Below are 19,244 nucleotides of genomic sequence, written 5' to 3'. Positions count from 1 at the left end.
GCTTTGAGGTCTGATGTGGGGGTCTGATCTGTGGAGGCTGATCTGAAGTCTGATGAAGATTGGGGGCCTGATGACTGGGGGTCTGTACCGATGAAAAATATTTGTTTCGTATTTTCCTCTTCTAAAATGTAGGCACATAATTATCATCAGGTATCTTATAAAGCGAAAAATGCGGTAATTGAACGTGTACTGTACATTATTTTACATAAATTGCAAGCATGAAAATGATGACACTTGAGACCACTTGAAATATAAATTTATGAAATTTCTAGGATCAATCACATATGTAAGCTGCCAAATGAAGTCCATAAGAAAAAAGATGTAAATTAACTCAAAATCAAACATGGCAGATACTGCAATTCACACTGAAATCATCCATCATCTTGCACTTTCTGCATTGCTTCTTTTAATTTGTCCATTATTGCAATATGCCCAGAATAGTTATTGGTTTTTAGTTCTTCCAACATTTTCTGATATTCCAATGGTAAATTGTTCTGCTTTGCTCCCATACACATGACCTGCAGATAAAGTAAATGAAATCCATGTTTAAACTGCATAACCTACAGATATTCTAATATCTATTTACATGCAATACAATAATTGACAGACAGGAATAATACAGATACAGGAACAAAAAAAAAAAAGGTCAATCACAATCGATTGGTTGACCAATGTAATGTCTACAGAGTGGCTGTGCGGCAGATGCTGTTGTGAGGGCATGCACTGTAAAGATTATACTACAAATATTTAATGTACTTATACAATATACATATTTCTGATAATTCTCGCAGTTAATTCTGATTATGAAATGTTTTGTGGCAATCACATTTAATAAGAATCATCACCATAGTAATTTATATTACTTTGGCGCCCTAATGGGGCATATGGACAAGGGTTCACCAGATTAACTGACCCATTTATGGTAATGCTATATACTACAGTTTGATTAAGAACATGCTCCTCTTTTCTTCATACAGGAACCATGGTAAAAGGGTAATACTATGGGAAATTAGACTCTAGCAATTCAACTTTGGTTTATTTGATTGTAAAAGGATATTCCCATCCGGACACTTTTGGCATATCTCAGTACATGCCATAAATGTCCAATAGGTGCAGGTCCCACCTGTTATGTCAGCAGTCCATGCCCAACACCGCTCCTCTCCTTCCGATGGGCACAGCTGCTGCATCTCCTACCGCACCAGATTTTCCCTCCTACTCTTTGGTGTACCAGGCCACTGGGGTAGTGCTGCCAGCTTCCCACTCTTCCACACATGCTTAGGGTTGCTTCTGCTGTGGTCCCTCTAGCTCTTAAAGGATCAGCTGCACAGGGAACCTAATCTTCTCCAACCTATGACTGGCCAGCTTGGGGTACTTAAGGCACCCATACCCTGTAAGAAGGTGCCTGAGCATTTGGTTCTAGTTCACTAGTGTCCTGCAAAGCTGTGCTTTTTCTTTGTTTTCTGACCATGTACAAACTTCTACTTGTTTCTCAGGAGGTTGCCTGACCCTGAGCTGACCTCAGACTGTTTATAGTATACACGGACTTCAGCCTGCCCTGAATTCATTATTGCCTGATCTCTCGGTGCTCCACACCAATGTTATTGACTCCCGTAGGTCATCAGTCAAGTAAACAAAGACCACTCCAAGAGGCAGCAGCCTGTGGGTTCCCCTGCAGCGAAACCAGATCACTTTACAGACGTTAAAGGGTGAATACCAGAGGGGCCACTTAGATAATGCCCTTAGGAGTAGCCCCAAACCAAATCCGTTTAAATGACACAGCAGATCCACATTCGCATGGTAACACCATCTCTGAGAGCCGAACCTATCACAAGAACTTGGTCCTGCAGTGTATGTAGAGCAAGCTGCAAATGTGTGTCTTCTTCCATTCCATTCAATAGCTAAGCCAGCGTACGGCTTTTTTCAGACGTCCCCTACCAGTGAATAGAAGGGTGGCCGCATATGTGCGGCTTGCTCTCCATTCATGAGGTGCCCGGTTTTTAAGATAAGAGTGGGTCCCGGAGGTGGAACTTGCACCTATCAGACATTTATGGCATAGCCTAACAAGCTGCCATAAAAGTTCAGATAGGACAACCCCTTTAACAATGAATGCTGTACCAAATAGTTTTTCTTGGACTGTAACATGTGCTACAGAGACATTTTTCTAGTTTCTGTTCTGTACATTACCACAATGGATTTTGAACAAAACAATTCAGATGCAGTTGAAGTTCAGACTTTCAGCTTTAATTCAATGGGTTGAACAAAATGATTTAAAAAATTCTTTAGTTCCTCACATTTTTATGCAAACGCAATCCCTTCATTTCAGGGGCTCAAAAGTATTTGGACTAATTAAATAATTGTACATAAAATGTTAATTTCTAATACTTGGTTGAAAACCCTTTGTTGGCAATGACTGCCTGAAGCCTTGAACTCATGGACATCACCAGACGCTGTGTTTCCTCCTTTTTAATGCTCTGCCAGGCCTTTACTGCAGCGGTTTTCAGTTGCTGTTTGTTTGTGGGCCTTTCTGTCTGAAGTTTAGTCTTTAACAAGTGAAATGCATGCTCTATTGGGTTCAGATCAGGTGACTGACTTGGCCATTCAAGAATATTCCACTTCTTTGCTTTAATAAACTCCTGGGTTGCTTTGGCTTTATGTTTTGGGTCATTGTCCATCTGTATTATGAAACGCAGACCAATCAGTTTGGCTGCATTTGAGCACACAGTATGCCTCTGAAAACCCCAGAATTCATCCGGCTGCTTCTGTCCGGTGTCACATCATCAATAAACACTGGGGACCCAGTGCCAGTGGCAGCCATGCATGCCCAAGCCATCACACTGCCTCTGCCATGTTTTACAGATGATGTGGTATGCTTTGGATCATGAGCTGTACCATGCCTTCGCCATACTTTTTTATTTCCATCATTCTGGTAGAGGTTGATCTTGGTTTCATTTGTCCAAAGAATGTTCTTCCAGAAGTGTGCTGTTTTCTTAAGATGTTTTTTTTTTTTTAGCAAAGTCCAATCTAGCCTTCCTATTCTTGAGGCTTATGAGTGGCTTGCATTGTGCAGTGAACCCTTTGTATTTCCTTTATGCAGTCTTCTCTTTATGGTAGATTTGGATATTGATACGCCTATATTCTGGAGAGTGTTGTTCACTTGGTTGGCTGTTGTTAAGGGGTTTCTCTTACCCATGGTAATTATTCCGCGATCATCCACCACTGTTGTCTTCCGTGGGCGTCCAGGTCTTTTTGCATTGTTGAGGTCACCAGTGCTTTCTTTGTTTCTCAGGATGTATCAAACTGTAGATTTTGCCACTCCTAATAGTGTAGCAATTTCTCGGATGGGTTTTTTCTGTTTTCGCAGATGAAGGATGGCTTGTTTCACCTGCATGGAGAGCTCCTTTGACCGCATGTTTACTTCTCAGCAAAATCTTCAAAATGCAAGCACCACACCTCTAGGCCTTTTATGTGCTTAATTGAGGATGAATGTCACGGTGGGAAGTGGGGTGGAAACTCCACACCGTACAATGTAGGTTGGCGGGATATGCCACTAGGCCTGTAAACAGGAATAAAGGGAGCAGGTCACCTTCTAACAAATCCCTAAATCCTAGCCCTGACCTCCTAACGGTATTAGCGAACCCTAATGGTGGGAGGGCTAATACCCAGAACCTCGGGCCCTACTATCCCTAGAGATCCCTGGTAATAATGTCAGGGCTAGAAGACAAGCTGTTCATCCACGACACGGATGAACTGGAGTGTCCAGCAGGCCTAGCAACAAGGAAAGGGACAAACAGTAGCATAAACCAGATTGGCAGGTAAGCACCCAGCGCAAACAACACACACCGGAACAACATCACTTACCTGCCACAACAACTGGATGAAACAACAACTGCTACTGAGTAGTGGTTCCCCTTTTGGGAAACCCTGGAGCCCACTTCCACAGGCAGGTGGTCAACGCGGTTTCCCCTCCGAGAAACCCAGGAGCCCCCTCACCGGAGGCACAACACACAGGGAAACGCCTTGTATACATGCTGGACGAACAACACCAAAAGACCAGACATGAAACTACAACAAGACGTACACCACACCCTGAAGATAAACCTACAAGAAACATCAACACAGGTAAGGTAGGGAACATGGAGGATACATAAGGGATGACAATCTATGTCCAACAAGGTGGCCCTCAAACTGGACAGATGGTAAGGTCCAGGATGGCAGTATAACTCCAGTTCCACAAGAAGCTGACATCCCACTAACCTCAGGCTCCAAGCCCAAGTACTATAAGAGCCCACACCCAGCTCCACCTTGCTCACACTTTAACCCCATACCCACCAGAATGGGAAGGGACAACAACCTTAAAGGGGAAGTGTGTAAACATGCTAAAAACTACACGTTGCCATCGGCAACAAGAATGCACAGCTAAAGTGTCACGGTCCACTACCACCAGACCATGACACAGCCGTGACAATGAAATAATGAAGGTATTGCTCACACCTGCCCATGAAACAGCCTTTGAGTCAATTGTCCGGTTACTTTTGATCCCTTTAAAAACAGGGTGCCATATGTAAAGGAGCTGAAACTCCTAAACCCTTAATCCAATTTTAATGTGGATACCCTCAAATGAAAGCTAAGTCTGGACTTTGTGTCCATGTCCATTATATAACTATAACTTGATTATGTTTTAGTAAACAGGTAAAAAAAAAAAATTGGCAGCACACATAGAAGTCAACCAGGAGAGCCATTATGAAGGCTCATGCACACAAATGTATTTTCTTTCCATGTCCATTCCGTTTTTTTTGTGGATCGTATGCGGTTCAATTCACTTCAATGGGTCTGCAAAAAAAACGGAAGTTACTCCGTGTGCATTCTGTTTCCATATGTCCGTTCCCGCAAAGAAATAGAACATGTCCTATTATTGTCTGCATTACGGACAAGGATAGGACTGTTCTATTAGGGGCCAGCTGTTCCGTTCTGCAGAATATGGAATGCACACGGATGTCATCTAGATTTTTGGCGGATTCGTGTTTTGCAGACCACAAAATACATACGGTCGTGTAAATGAGCCCTAAGCCATTGTGTGTGCTTCACGACATGTAATACACACATTGATCATGGATTACAGTGACGGACGACAGGAAATTCAGAAGCAAATCATTTTGTTCCCCTTTAATGGGTCATGGTGAAAAGGAAAACATTTTCCTGGTCCATGTTAACCCTTATAATACCAGAATATAAGATATATCTTTTACCTGCTTGTATTGAGGAGATGTCAGTCCATAAATACATTTATTCATTTTATAGCACCGGCAGACAAGCTCTCCATTTGGTGTCTGAACATTGATCTCTATCGGTTGATAAACGCCACGAGCCACTCCCTCTTGGCTAGAAAATCAGATAATCATGTGAAGCCAAATTATAACAAGTGCTGATTAGAGCAGAGGAAACAGTCATTTTTGCACACAACAGAGTACCTTCTGGATGTTTTTACAGTTCACCCTCAAATCACATGGTGTGTTTCAGGACGTTTAACCATGTAGATTGTAAGGTCTCGTGGGTAGGGACCTTTCTTTCTGTATCAGTCTGTCACTTATTTAGTTCATGTTTAATGAATCTGTTTTTCTCTTAACTTACTTGGGTCAAGTTCACACTTCAGTTATTTCTATCAGTTATTCTGAGCCAAAATTATGTGCGGGTGAAAAACACAGAACAGATGCAGATCTTTCTACTATACCTTATCTCTGTGGAGGCTTCACCACTGGTTTTGGCTCACAATAACTGATGGAAATAACTGACCAAATAACTGAAGTGTGAACTTGGCCTTACTTAAAGGGATTATCCAATCCCTATAATGACCCACTAGAATGCCCAGGCTCCTCTTAAAGAGCAAACTTACCTGCTCCCTGGCCACCGCTGCATCTCTCCGTCTCACGGAACAAAACATCCGACGATGGGGGGAGCAGCCAATAGCAGGCCGTGGCAGTGACCAGTCTCCCTAGCATCGCGGGTGACGCTAGGGAGGCTTGTCACTGTTGTGGTCTGCTATTGGCTGCTCCTCTCCGTAGCCAGATGTTTTGTTCCGTGAGACGGTGAGATGCAGCGGCGACCGTACAGGCATAAGAAGTGACATGGGTTCCGGGAAGCAGCTAAGTATGCTCTAGAGGAGGGGCCCGGGCATTCTAGGGGGTCATTAAAAGAATTGGATAACCCCTTTAAACATTTTTCATATGTATAGCATTCTGGTATTATTGTTGCTCTAAAGTAAAAAAATATTAGTATCCAGGTTCTAACTTCTACGGTGCCCCTTTGTAACATGCAAGACTCCTTTGCTAAATCAACAGTGACAATATCCTACTATGGTTGGGAACTATAGTTACATGTTAGTTTTGGATTTACACTGCCCGTCCAAAAAAAAAGTCACCACCAAAAATATTTTGTTGGACCGCCTTTAGCTTTGATTACGGCACGCATTCGCTGTGGCATTGTTTCGATAAGCTTCTGCAATGTCACAAGATTTATTTCCATCCAGTGTTGCATCAATTTTTCACTAAGATCTTGCATTGATGATGGTAGAGTCTGACTGCTGCGCAAAGCCTTCTCCAGCACATCCCAAAGATTCTCAATAGGGTTAAGGTGCTCCCTGAACCACTCTTTCACAATTTGAGCCCGATGAATTCTGGCATTGTCATCTTGGAATATGCCCGTGCCATCAGGGAAGAAAAAAATCTATTGATGGAATAACCTGGTCATTCAGTATGTTCAGGTAGTCAGCTGACCTCATTCTTGGAGCACATACTGTTGCTGAACCTAGACCTGACCAACTAGCCCCTGCCCCCACAGGCTTGTACAGTAGGCACTAGGCATGATGGGGGCATCACTTCATCTGCCTCTCTTCTTACTCTGATTCGCCCATCACTCTGGAACAGGGTAAATCTGGACTTTTCAGACCACATGACCGTCTTCCATTGCCCCAGAGTCCAATCTTTATGCTCCCTAGCAAATTGAAGCCTTTTTTTCTGGTTTGCCTCACTGATTAGTGGTTTTTTTACGACTACACAGCTGTTCAGTCCCAATCCCTTGAGTTCCCTTCGCATTGTGTGTGTGTGGAAATGCTCTTACTTTCACTATTAAACATAGCCCTAAGTTCTACTGTTGTTTTTCTTCGATTTGATTTCACCAAACGTTTAAGTGATCACCGATCACGATCACTCAGGATTTTTTTCCCACCACATTTCTTCCTCGAATACGATGGGTACCCACTATCCTTCCACCTTAATAATGCGTTGGACAGTTCTTAACCCAATTTTAGTAGTTTCTGCAATCTCCTTAGATGTTTTCTCTGCTTGATGCATGCCAATGATTTGACCCTTCTCAAACAGACTAACATCTTTTCCACGGCCACAAGATGTGTCTTTCGACATGGTTGTTTAAGAAATGAGAAGCAGCACCAGTTGGGGTTAAATAACTTATTGCCAGCTGAAAGATTATCACCCATGCAGTAATTATCCAATAGGAGGCTCATAACTATTTGCTTAGTTAAATCCAGGTGGCAACTTTTTTTTTGGACAGGCAGTGTATATCATACCACACATAAATTAATGTAATCTCCCACATCTCAATTCCTGACGTTATCTTAATGACTTGATAGAGATGGCTTAAGGTCCCTTTTAACAGGCCGACAAACGGGGCAATTATTGGGAAGGAGTGTTGCTAGGATAATTGACCTGTAAAGGTGCTGCGTGTAAATGCAGCTATCACCTCCTCTGACTTCAGAGTTTGCACATGTAAAATTAATAAAAACGCATACAGCAACCACCTTGCCACACATGTGAAAAGGAAAACAGCATGAGGATGTCATAAAAAGAAAAAAGGAATTTACACTTTACTTAAAGGGGTTGTCTGGGTGTTTAATATTGATGACCTATCCTCAGGATAGTTCATCAATATCTGATCGGTGAGGGTCCGACTCCTAGCACCCCCGTCGATCAGCTGTTTGTTGAGGCCTCATCCTAGCCCAGTGACATCATGTTCATCAGTCACGTGACCTAGGCGTGACTGATGTGGATGGGGCTGAGCTGCAATAGCAATGGACAGTACTGTGCTTTGCAAGCTGCTAGGAGGCCGAGGCACTTACTGAAGCACCGAAGCCTCTTCAAACAGCTGATTGGCAAGGGTTCCAGGTGTTGGACCACCACCGATCAGGAATTGATGATCTATCCTGAGGATAGTTCATCAATATTAAACACTCAGAATACCCCTTTAACTCATCAAGAGTTCATAGAGGAGAGCAGATCCTCTGAACATGATGTGCAAGGGTCCTTTAACTGTGCTAAATCAGCATAAATCCTTACACGTCCAGGGAATCCAGGTTGGAAATATCCATTTTCCATACAACTCCCCAAACCTTGTCACCCTCACTTTCAACTACTGTAGCCGCTCCTCCATGCCATCGGGAGTTCAGGTTGCCTTTGTGGTTACCAAATGCAAGCTTGAAGTCCTGAAATAAACAGCAAGTAGAGACCTCATTATAAATCATTGCTGGGAACGGTTTCTGCTGTCGCACAACTACTGCATATAACACAGCCGGGCTTTCTTTCATTAGGGCTAAATACAGTCAGGTCCATAAATATTGGGACATCGACACAATTCTAACATTTTTGGCTCTTTACACCACCACAATGGATTTGAAATTAAACGAACAAGATTTGCTTTAAAGGGAACCTGTCACCGGGATTTTGGGTATAGAGCTGAGGACATGGGTTGCTAGATGGCCGCTAGCACATCCACAATACCGAGTCCCCATAGCTCTGTGTGCTTTTATTGTGTAAAAAACCCGATTTGATACATATGCAAATTAACATAAAAGAGTCATATCTTACTTGTGTGACCAGAGAAGAGTCATATTTTCAAGCTCTGACTCATCAGGTTAATTTGCATATGTATCAAATCGGTTTTTATACACAATAAAAGCACACAGAGCTATGGGGACTGGGTATTGTGGATGTGCTAGCGGTCATCTAGCAACCCATGTCCTCAGCTCTATACACAAAATCCCGGTGACAGGTTCCCTTTAACTGCAGACTGTCAGCTTTAGGGTACTTTCACACTTGCGGCAGGACGGATCCGACAGGCTTTTCACCCTGTCGGATCCGTCCTTCCGCTATTTCACCGGGTCCGCCGCTCCGTCCCCATTAACTATAATGAGGACGGGGCGGAGCTCCGGCGCAGCACGGCGAAAGGCCGCCGGACTAAAAGTCATGCATGTCCGACTTTTTAGTCCTGCGGCCTCTCACCGCAAACTGCGCCGGAGCTCCGCCCCGTCCCCATTATAGTCAATGGGGACGGAGGGACGGAACGGCGGTCCGGCGAAATAGCGGAAGGACGGATCCGACAGGGTGAACAGCCTGTTGGATCCGTCCTGCCGCAAGTGTTAAAGTACCCTTAATTTGAGGGTATTTACATCCCAATCAGGTGAACGGTGTAGGAATTACAACAGTTTGCATATGTGCCTCCCACTTGTTAAGGGGCCAAAAGTAATGGGACAGAATAATAATCATAAATCAAACTTTCACTTTTTTATTCTTGGTTGCAAATCCTTTGCAGTCAATTACAGCCTGAAGTCTGGAACGCATAGACTTCACCAGACGCTGGGTTTCATCCCTGGTGATGCTCTGCCAGGCCTCTACTGCAACTGTCTTCAGTTCCTGCTTGTTCTTGGGGCATTTTTCCTTTAGTTTTGTCTTTAGCAAGTGAAATGCATGCTCAATCGGATTCAGGTCACATGATTGACTTGGCCATTGCATAACATTCCACTTATTTCCCTTAAAAAACTCTTTGGTTGCTTTTGCAGTATGCTTTGGGTCATTGTCCATCTGCACTGTGAAGAGCCGTCCAATGAGTTCTGAAGCATTTGGCTGAATATGAGCAGAATTCATCCTGCTGCTTTTGTCAGCAGTCACAACATCAATAAATACAAGAGAACCAGTTTCATTGGCAGCCATACATGCCCACGCCATGACACTACCACCACCATGCTTCACTGATGAGGTGGTATGCTTAGGATCATGAGCAGTTCCTTTCCTTCTCCATACTCTTCTCTTCCCATCACTCTGGTACAAGTTGATCTTGGTCTCATCTGTCCATAGGATGTTGTTTCAGAACTGTGAAGGCTTTTTTAGATGTCGTTTGGCAAACTCTAATCTGTCCTTCCTGTTTGTGAGGCTCACCAATGGTTTACATCTTGTGGTGAACCCTCTGTATTCACTCTGGTGAAGTCTTCTCTTGATTGTTGACTTTGACACACATACACCTACGTCCTGGAGAGTGTTCTTGATCTGGCCAACTGTTGTGAAGGGTGTTTTTTTCACCAGGGAAAGAATTCTTCAGTCATCCACCACAGTTGTTTTCCGTGGTCTTCCGGGTATTTTGGTGTTGCTGAGCTCACCGGTGCGTTCCTTCTTTTTAGGAATGTTCCAAACAGTTATTTTGGCCATGCCTAATGTTTTTGCTATCTCTCTGATGGGTTTGTTGTGTTTTTTCAGCCTAATGATGGCTTGCTTCACTGACAGTGACACCTCTTTGGATCTCATCTTGAGAGTTGACAGCAACAGATTCCAAATGCAAATAGCAGACTTGAAATGAACTCTGGACCTTTTATCTGCTCATTGTAATTGGGATAATGAGGGAATAACACACACCTGGCCATGGAACAGCTGAGAAGCCAATTGTCCCATTACTTTTGGTCCTTTAACAAGTGGGCCGCAAACCATGCGGACAGTACACAGTGTGCTGTCCGTATCCCTATAAAAAAAATAAATAGAACATATCCTCTTCTTGTACATTTTATGCACAAGGTTAGGACTGTTCAATAGAGAGCAGGACGCTCCGTTCCGCAAAATGCGGAATGCATACGGCCGGTATCCGTGTTTTGCAAATCCGCAATCTGCGGACTGCAAAAACGGCAACGGCCGTGTGCATGAGCCCTAAGGATGTTTCCCTCACAGGTCTAGCAGGGAGTGCGGCTGCCCAAAAGTCTTTGAAAGCGGGACAATCATTTACATATATAATAGAAAATACACCCTGTCCTACATATAGAAATATTTGTGCCACATAATTACTAAATTGCTGACTACTCCCTCTTATAAAGAGGCTTTAATTGTAGTAATGTCTACATCGGATTCATTTCTCAGGACACGAGTACTGCACAGAAGGAATACGGATATATACGTGCAGTTTTAGTGCTGTAGTAGGCAGTGCTCCTAGAAGTACGTCTATATAGGACCACCACCACCCGTGCTTTGGGTTGTTATGCTGACGCGCTTCTTTATATCAAGACATCCATAAAACACTGTTAGGCCCCTTTCACATTCTGCGCGGGTGCAACGCGAACACACTGCGCCTGCACAAAATCCGGACCCATTCATTTCAATTGGTCTGTGTACATGAGCGGTGGTTTTCACGCATCACTTTTGCGTGGTGTGAAAATCGCATCATGCTCTATATTCTGCGATTTTCACGCAACGCAGGCCCCATAGAAGTGAATAGGGCTGCGTGAAAAATCTCATAGCATCCGCAAGCAAGTGCGGATGCGATTTTCACGGACGGTTGCTAAGAGATGTTGTTTGTAAACATTCCGTTTTCTATCACGCACGTGCAAAACGCATTGCACCCGCGCGATAAAAACTGAACAACTGAACGCGATCACAGACACAACTGAATGAATTTGCCTGCAAAATTGCCCTCGTCTGCAAGGGGCCTTAGGATATGACCCCCCGGAGCGGCTGTGCTGTGGCTCACAGTTCTCGGGTCCTGATGAAATAGGAGCGAGAAGGGGGCAGCTGCTGCAGGAACTGACAGGTAATGTGCGCAACTTTGACTGCCCCTATGATGTCACTAAAATACCGCAATAATTAAGACGGTCATATTGCCGCTTCTTAATCCCCCAGTATATCGTGAACAGAGGTACATTGCCCAACCTTACACCACCGTGGATCACAAAATACAGATGTGTGCATGCCCCATTTCGTTGCGGACCCATTGACTTCAATGCGTCTGCGGTCCGCAAGTATAGGACATATTCTAACTTTTGCGGAATGGACATACGGATGCGGAAAGCACACAGAAGTCACATATTTATTTTCATCGTTTTTAAACACATTTTTTTGCCGACTGACTTAAAGGGAACCTGTCACCGGGATTTTGTGTATAGAGCTGAAGACATGGGCTGCTAGATGGCCGCTAGCACATCCGCAATACCCAGTCCCCATAGCTGTGTGTGCTTTTATTGTGTCAAAAAAACTATTTCATACATATGCAAATTAACCTGAGATGAGTCCTGTCCCTGATTCATCTCACGTACAGGACTCATCTCAGGTTAATTTGCATATGTATCAAATCAGGGTTTTTTTCCACAATAAAAGCACACAGAGCTATGGGGACTGGGTATTGCGGATGTGCTAGCGGTCATCTAGCAACCCATGTCCTCAGCTCTATACACAAAATCCCGGTGACAGGTTTCCTTTAAAGAGGACCTTTCATGGGTCCAGACTTTATAAGATAAGTAGCACATTAGGTAGGGCATAAAGCAGGGATCCTATAGTGCTTATTATTATACCTGGGCGCCAATCCGTTCGCCCGCTGTGCCCTCCGGTATTTTCCCCGCTCAGTATGCTAATTACTAGCATCGGTACAGGGAGGAGGAGACGGCAGGGTTTCTCACTGGGCGTCTCCTTCTCCCTGGCTGTAGCGCGGTCCAATCCCAGCAGAGAGCGTCAGTCAGGGAGAAAAAACCTGTGACGCTCTGCGCTGTGATTGGACAGCGCTACAGCCAGGGAGAAGGAGACGCCCACTACTCCTCATTATAATACAAGGCGCCAAAATCAAAACAGCCATGGCATCAGTGGGGGCCACCCTATAAGGTCACACCCTAATTAGACTTTTGCAAAACTGATCCTCTTTAACCACCTCCGGACCGCCTAACGCAGATTCGCGTTCCGGAGGTGGCAGCCCTGCGCAGAGTCGCGCATATACGCGTCATCTCGCGTGAGCTGGGATTTCCTGTGAACGCGCGCACACAGGCGCGCGCGCTCACAGGAACGGAAGGTAAGAGAGTGGATCTCCAGCCTGCCAGCGGCGATCGTTCGCTGGCAGGCTGGAGATGTGATTTTTTTAACCCCTAACAGGTATATTAGACGCTGTTTTGATAACAGCGTCTAATATACCTGCTACCTGGTCATCTGATGGTCCCCTTTGTTTGGATCGACCACCAGAGGACACAGGCAGCTCAGTAATATGTTGCACCAAGCACCACTACACTACACCCCCCCCCCTGTCACTTATTAACCCCTTATTCACCCTTGATCACCCCATATAGACTCCCTGATCACCCCCCTGTCATTGATTACCCCCCTGTAAGATCCATTCAGATGTCCGCATGATTTTTACGGATCCACTGATAGATGGATCGGATCCGCAAAAACGCATACGGACGTCTGAATAAAGCCTTACAGGGGCGTGATCAATGACTGTGGTTATCACCCCATATAGACTCCCTGATCACCCCCCTGTCATTGATTACCCCCGTCATTGATCACACCCCTGTAAAGCTCCATTCAGATGTCCGCATGATTTTTACGGATCCACTGATAGATGGATCGGATCCGCAAAACGCATACGGACGTCTGAATAAAGCCTTACATGGGCGTGATCAATGACTGTGGTGATCACCCCCCTGTCATTGATTACCCCCCTGTCATTGATCACACCCCTGTAAAGCTCCATTCAGATGTCCGCATGATTTTTACGGATCCACTGATAGATGGATCGGATCCGCAAAACGCATACGGACGTCTGAATGGAGCCTTACAGGGGCGTGATCAATGACTGTGGTGATCACCCCATATAGACTCCCAGATCACCCCCCTGTCATTGATCACCCCCCTGTAAGGCTCCATTCAGACATTTTTTTGGCCCAAGTTAGCGGAAATTTTTTTTTTTTCTTACAAAGTCTCATATTCCACTAACTTGTGTCAAAAAATAAAATCTCACATGAACTCACCATACCCCTCACGGAATCCAAATGTGTAAAATTTTTTAGACATTTATATTCCAGACTTCTTCTCACGCTTTAGGGCCCCTAGAATGCCAGGGCAGTATAAATACCCCACATGTGACCCCATTTCGGAAAGAAGACACCCCCAGGTATTCCGTGAGGGGCATATTGAGTCCATGAAAGATTGAAATTTTTGTCCCAAGTTAGCGGAAAGGGAGACTTTGTGAGAAAAAAATAAATAAAATCAATTTCCGCTAACTTGTGCCAAAAAAAAAAAATTTCTATGAACTCGCCATGCCCCTCATTGAATACCTTGGGGTGTCTTCTTTCCAAAATGGGGTCACATGTGGGGTATTTATACTGCCCTGGCATTCTAGGGGCCCTAAAGCGTGAGAAGAAGTCTGGGATCCAAATGTCTAAAAATGCCCTCATAAAAGGAATGTGGGCCCCTTTGCGCATCTAGGCTGCAAAAAAGTGTCACACATCTGGTATCTCCGTACTCAGGAGAAGTTGGGGAATGTGTTTTGGGGTGTCATTTTACATATACCCATGCTGGGTGAGAGAAATATCTTGGCAAAAGACAACTTTTCTCATTTTTTTATACAAAGTTGGCATTTGACCAAGATATTTCTCTCACCCAGCATGGGTATATATAAAATGACACCCCAAAACACATTCCCCAACTTCTCCTGAATACGGCGATACCACATGTGTGGCACTTTTTTGCAGCCTAGGTGGGCAAAGGGGCCCACATTCCAAAGAGCACCTTTCGGATTTCACAGGTCATTTACCTACTTACAACACATTAGGGCCCCTGGAAAATGCCAGGGCAGTATAACTACCCCACAAGTGACCCCATTTTGGAAAGAAGACACCCCAAGGTACTCCGTGAGGGGCATGGCAAGTTCCTAGAATTTTTTATTTTTTGTCACAAGTTAGTGGAAAATGATGATTTTAAAAAAAAAATTTTTTCCTTACAAAGTCTCATATTCCACTAACTTGTGACAAAAAATAAAAACTTCCATGAACTCACTATGCCCATCAGCGAATACCTTGGGGTGACTTCTTTCCAAAATGGGGTCACTTGTGGGGTAGTTATACTGCCCTGGCATTCTAGGGGCCCAAATGTGTGGTAAGGAGTTTGAAATCAAATTCTGTAAAAAATGACCAGTGAAATCCGAAAGGTGCTCTTTGGAATATGGGCCCCTTTGCCCACCTAGGCTGCAAAAAAGTGTCACACATCTGGTATCTCCATATTCAGGAGAAGTTGGGGAATGTGTTTTGGGGTGTCATTTTACATATACCCATGCTGGGTGAGATAAATATCTTGGTCAAATGCCAACTTTGTATAAAAAAATGGGAAAAGTTGTCTTTTGCCAAGATATTTCTCTCACCCAGCATGGGTATATGTAAAATGACACCCCAAAACACATTCCCCAACTTCTCCTGAATACGGAGATACCAGATGTGTGACACTTTTTTGCAGCCTAGGTGGGCAAAGGGGCCCACATTCCAAAGAGCACCTTTCGGATTTCACTGGTCATTTTTTACAGAATTTGATTTCAAACTCCTTACCACACATTTGGGCCCCTAGAATGCCAGGGCAGTATAACTACCCCACAAGTGACCCCATTTTGGAAAGAAGACACCCCAAGGTATTCGCTGATGGGCATAGTGAGTTCATGGAAGTTTTTATTTTTTGTCACAAGTTAGTGGAATATGAGACTTTATAAGAAAAAAATAAATAAATAAATAAATAATCTTTTTCCACTAACTTGTGACAAAAAATAAAAAGTTCTATGAACTCACTATGCCCATCAGTGAATACCTTAGGGTGTGTACTTTCCGAAATGGGGTCATTTGTGGGGTGTTTGTACTGTCTGGCCATTGTAGAACCTCAGGAAACATGACAGGTGCTCAGAAAGTCAGAGCTGCTTCAAAAAGCGGAAATTCACATTTTTGTACCATAGTTTGTAAACGCTATAACTTTTACCCAAACCATTTTTTTTTTTACCCAAACATTTTTTTTTTATCAAAGACATGTAGAACAATAAATTTAGAGCAAAATTTATATATGGATGTCGTTTTTTTTTGCAAAATTTTACAACTGAAAGTGAAAAATGTCATTTTTTTGCAAAAAAATCGTTAAATTTCGATTAATAACAAAAAAAGTAAAAATGTCAGCAGCAATGAAATACCACCAAATGAAAGCTCTATTAGTGAGAAGAAAAGGAGGTAAAATTCATTTGGGTGGTAAGTTGCATGACCGAGCAATAAACGGTGAAAGTAGTGTAGGTCAGAAGTGTAAAAAGTGGCCTGGTCTTTCAGGGTGTTTAAGCTATGGGGGCTGAGGTGGTTAAATGGGGCTGTGGTTTACATTTTGCAGACATATTCTATCTTTTTGTGGAACGGACATACGGACGCGGAAAGCCCCTTGGAGACCAGTGTGCTTTCCGCCTCCGTATGTTCGTTCCGTAAACAGATAGAACATGTCCTATACTTGGCCACAAAATGCAGATCACGGATCCAGTGAAGTCAACGGGTCCGCAAGAAACGTGGGCGCAACACGGACGGTTTCTGTATATTGCGAGTCCGCTATTTGTGCACGAGGCCTCATGAAACCCTGACTTCAAAAACTCCCCTCCTGATCCCCTCTACCCTATGGGACAGAGGATGGATAAGGGCTCAGCACCAGTCTGTAGGACCATACTCTATCACATTTCACATGGTGCCATACAGGGTTGTTTTTTTTTTTTCAGATTTACTATGAACACGCCAAAATAAAAGTGGCATGCCCCATCGGACATTGTATTACGGAGAGCCATTGAGTGTGTATAAGCCCTTAAAGGGGTTTCCTGTGTCATCAATATCAGATCAGCAGGGGTCCGACACCGATCACCACCACCACATCTAGTGTTGAGCGAACTTGTGTTTTAAGTTCGGCGTCTAAAGTTCGGGTTATCAAAGTATCCCGTTATGGATTCCGCTACCATGGACCATATCGGGATACTTCGATATCCTGAACTCGAACTTTAGACGCCGAACTTAAAACACAAGTTCGCTCGACACTATTCACATCCCCGCCAAGGGGATCCGGCCGTCAGCCGCACACAAAAAACATGACGTGCAGCGGTTTTCGTCCGGCTGAAACCTGTTATTTATACCGCCTGACCCCATTATAGTGAATGGGGATCCGGCGGCGAAGGAGGGGATCTGCGGGGATCCAGCAGGCTGGTTGGCCTGTGCCCCCTGATGGAGATGTGAACTCAGCCTGAGCTCTTTCAGGAAGCCACTGCCAGAAGTGTACAGAGGTGGAGGCAGAGGGCTCCCCCATTGTGTCCTGGCCCCACAGGAGAACTGCAGCTCAGCTCCCATCATACGCAGGGGGGGGGGGGTATACAATGGTATCAGACAGCAACGTAACGGCTGCCGAGTCCCCGTGATAAGCTGTACGCCCGCCCTGCCTCACCTTCAGCATGGCCACCGAGTGGAAGGAGGCAGACGGGTTGTCCAGAAGAATCCGCTCCCTCAGCAGGTTACTGCCATAGGCGAAGTAGTAGAAGGTGCCCAGTCCGGGCTGTAGTCCTGCCGTGCTCGTCCGCTCCATGTCGCCGGTGACAGTACGGCTCTGCGGGAGGTTCCATCTGTCAGCGGCAGTCACAGCGCCGCCCCCGGTGACTCACGGGGTCAGCAGGCCCTGGAGCGCGCCTGGGGATGACGCCATGTACTGGAAGAGCCGCCTGCCATCCCCAGTGTCACCCAGCTTCACATGGTGAGCGGTGCGCTTCTCCCTTAACCCTTTTTACCCCGGAGCTTTTTTATTTTATTGACGTTTTTTTTTTTGTTTGTTTCTGTCATATTCTATACCCTAGAACTTTTTTGGTAGTTGTGTGCGGAGCTGTAGGAGGGCTAATTTTTTTTTATTGTATGTGGCGATGTGTACTTTTCATCGATTACCATTCTGCGGCGTGTACAGCTTTTTGATCACTTTTTATTTAATTTTTTTGTGGGAGGAAAAGCGACCAAAAAGATTTTTTTGGCACGTCTTTTTCCGTAAGGGAATAATACTTTTATATTTTTATGGTACGGGAATTTACGCACACGGCGATACCCATGATGTGTATTTTTATTTTTTAAATTTTTTATTCTCATTTTGGTGAATAGGGCTGATTTGAACTTTTATATATTTTTTATTTATGAAAACTTTATTAACTATTTCTTACACTTTTTTATAGTTCCCATAGGGCTCCATGGGAAAGACTGTGCAGCAGCCTCGTGTCATAGACTATGACAGGGGCTGCTGCACACAATCTCCGGCTCCCCCATGCGGCAATCGGAGGAGCACGAGCGTCCGGTTTTCAAAGCACTCAGATGCCTTGGTCAGCTTTGACCACGACATCTGAGGGGTTAAATGTCCGCGTTCGGCATTACCACCGGTTGTTGACATTAGCCGCCAGTGTCTGCTGTAGGAAACAGCAGGCACAGGGTTGCTATGGCGCCTGTTCTGCTTTAAAGGGGTTGTCTCATCATGGACAATGGGGTCATATCGCTAGGATATGTCCCCATTGTCTTATAGGTGCGGGTCCCACTACTGGGACCCAGACCTATATCGAGAACGGAGCCCCAGCAAGGTGGTGGCTGGAGGACTCCGGTCCGGCCATCACCAAGCCGGCTCCCCATAGAAGTGAATGGGAGCGTACCGCACATGCGCGGCGCCTGCTCCTATTCATTTCTATGGGGCAGACGGAAATAGCCGAGCCAGATCTCGGCTATTTTCGCCGGCCCCATAGAAAATGAATGGAGGGCGGCTGCACATGCGTTCTCGATATAGGTGCGGGTCCCAGCGGTGGGACCCGCACCTATAAGACAATGGGGACATATCCTAGTGATATGCCCCCATTGTCCATGATGAGACACACCTTTTAAAGACCCGACATGTGATGTAATAGTACGTCACATGTTGGGAAGGGTTTAACCCCTTAACAACCCAACCAGCCAATTATAACTTTATAATTATCCTCTTTAGCTACAGTTATAACAGAGGATTGCAATTCCGCCATGTTCTTCTGTGAACCAAAGTTATCATATAAAAATGGGTTTTCTGGGAATGACATATTGACGGGCTATCCTCAGGACAGGTCATCAATATGAGAACAGTGGGGTCTGACTCACGATACCCCGCAGAGCAGCTGTGTGAAGA

At 44.7% G+C, this 19,244-nt stretch overlaps 1 protein-coding gene across 1 annotated transcript; it reads right to left on the bottom strand.

Annotated features, from left to right (window-relative positions):
- Positions 1–239: 239 nt before the first annotated feature.
- GGCT (gamma-glutamylcyclotransferase) lies at positions 240–17,793 on the bottom strand. The gene is made up of 4 exons (XM_040433443.1): positions 17,514–17,793; positions 8,346–8,491; positions 5,247–5,379; positions 240–518 (listed from the first exon to the last, which is right to left on the bottom strand). Exons 1-4 carry the CDS (start codon positions 17,649–17,651, stop codon positions 372–374), a joined length of 564 nt encoding a protein of 187 aa, XP_040289377.1. The 5' UTR covers positions 17,652–17,793; the 3' UTR covers positions 240–371.
- Between the last annotated feature and the right edge of the window lie 1,451 nt (positions 17,794–19,244).

Source organism: Bufo bufo, chromosome 5, assembly GCF_905171765.1.
Source record: "Bufo bufo chromosome 5, aBufBuf1.1, whole genome shotgun sequence".
Lineage (NCBI taxonomy): Eukaryota > Metazoa > Chordata > Amphibia > Anura > Bufonidae > Bufo > Bufo bufo.
This window is presented reverse-complemented; position numbering and strand designations above follow the sequence as displayed.